This window comes from Corvus brachyrhynchos, unplaced genomic scaffold, assembly GCF_000691975.1.
Source record: "Corvus brachyrhynchos isolate BGI_N302 unplaced genomic scaffold, ASM69197v1 scaffold1119, whole genome shotgun sequence".
NCBI lineage: Eukaryota > Metazoa > Chordata > Aves > Passeriformes > Corvidae > Corvus > Corvus brachyrhynchos.
Window position 1 is genome coordinate 24303 of NW_008240065.1, and position 1086 is coordinate 25388.

Genomic DNA, 1086 nt, shown 5'->3' on the forward strand with positions numbered 1-1086 from the left:
GTGTCCCTGTGTCCCCCCAGGTGTGTTTGTGTCCCCAGGTGTGTCCCTGTCCCCCTCCAGGTGTGTTTGTGTCCCCAGATGTGTCCCTGTCCCCTTACAGGTGTGTCCCTGTCCCCCTCCAGGTGTGTTTGTGTCACCAGGTGTGTCCCTGTGTCCCCCCAGGTGTGTCCCTGTTCCCTCCCCGGTGTTGTCCCCCTCTGTGTCCCCAGGTGTGTCCCTGTGTCCCCCCAGGTGTGTTTGTCCCCCCAGGTGTGTCCCCGTGTCCCCCCCCCAGGTGTGTCCCTGTGTCCCCCCAGCTGTGTTTGTGTCCCCCCAGATGTGTCCCTCTCCCCTCCCCGGTGTTGTCACCCTCCTGTGACCCCTGTCCCTGTGTCCCCCTCCAGGTGTGTCTCTGTCCCCCCCCAGGTGTGTCCCTGTCCCTCCCCAGGTGTGTTTGTGTCCCCCCAGGTGTGTCCCTGTGTCCCCTCCCCGGTGTTGTCCCCCCCTGTGACCCCTCGCTGTCCCCGTGTCCCCCCAGGCTGGCCCCGTTTGCCCCCGGCCTGCCCTGGGCGCTGCCCCACGGGACACCCCTGGACCCCGACCTGAGCTACTCCCTGCCCAAGGCCACGGCCTTCTACCTGCGGGGCAGCGCCGCGTGAGTGACCGCTGAGTGACCGCTGAGTGACCGCTGAGTGACCACTGACCCCTGAGTGACCACTGACCCCCAATCCCTGACCCACCCCCTCACCCCTGTCTGACCCCTGAGCTGCTCCCTGCCCAAGGCCACGGCCTTTTACCTATGGGGCAGCGCCACGTGAGTGACCGCTGAGTGACCACTGAGTGACCACTGACCCCTGAGTGACCACTGAGTGACCACTGAGTGACCACTGACCCAGCCCTGACCCCCCAGTCCCTGCCTGACCCTTGACCTCTGGCTGACCCCTGCCTGACCGCTGACCCCTTGTCTGGCCCTTGACCATTCCTGACCCCAACCCCTGAGTGACCACTGACCTCTGACCCCTCTCCTGACCCCAAAATCCAGCCCCACCCCCACCGAGCCCCCTCGGGTGTCCCCCCCCACCCCCGCCCCTCACCCCCCCCCTGCCC

The 1086-nt window shown here is 66.9% G+C and overlaps 1 protein-coding gene across 1 annotated transcript in view; it reads left to right on the forward strand.

Moving 5' to 3' along the window:
* The window catches only part of LOC108449198 (nucleoprotein TPR-like), a 6347-nt gene extending 5335 nt beyond the window's left edge, over window positions 1–1012 (forward strand). Inside the window, exon 5 of the mRNA XM_017744727.1 lies at window positions 518–1012. Within this exon, the coding sequence (XP_017600216.1) occupies window positions 518–638 (121 nt within the window). The 3' untranslated portion in view covers window positions 639–1012. The remainder of the gene's footprint in view (window positions 1–517) is intronic.
* Window positions 1013–1086: the final 74 nt, after the last annotated feature.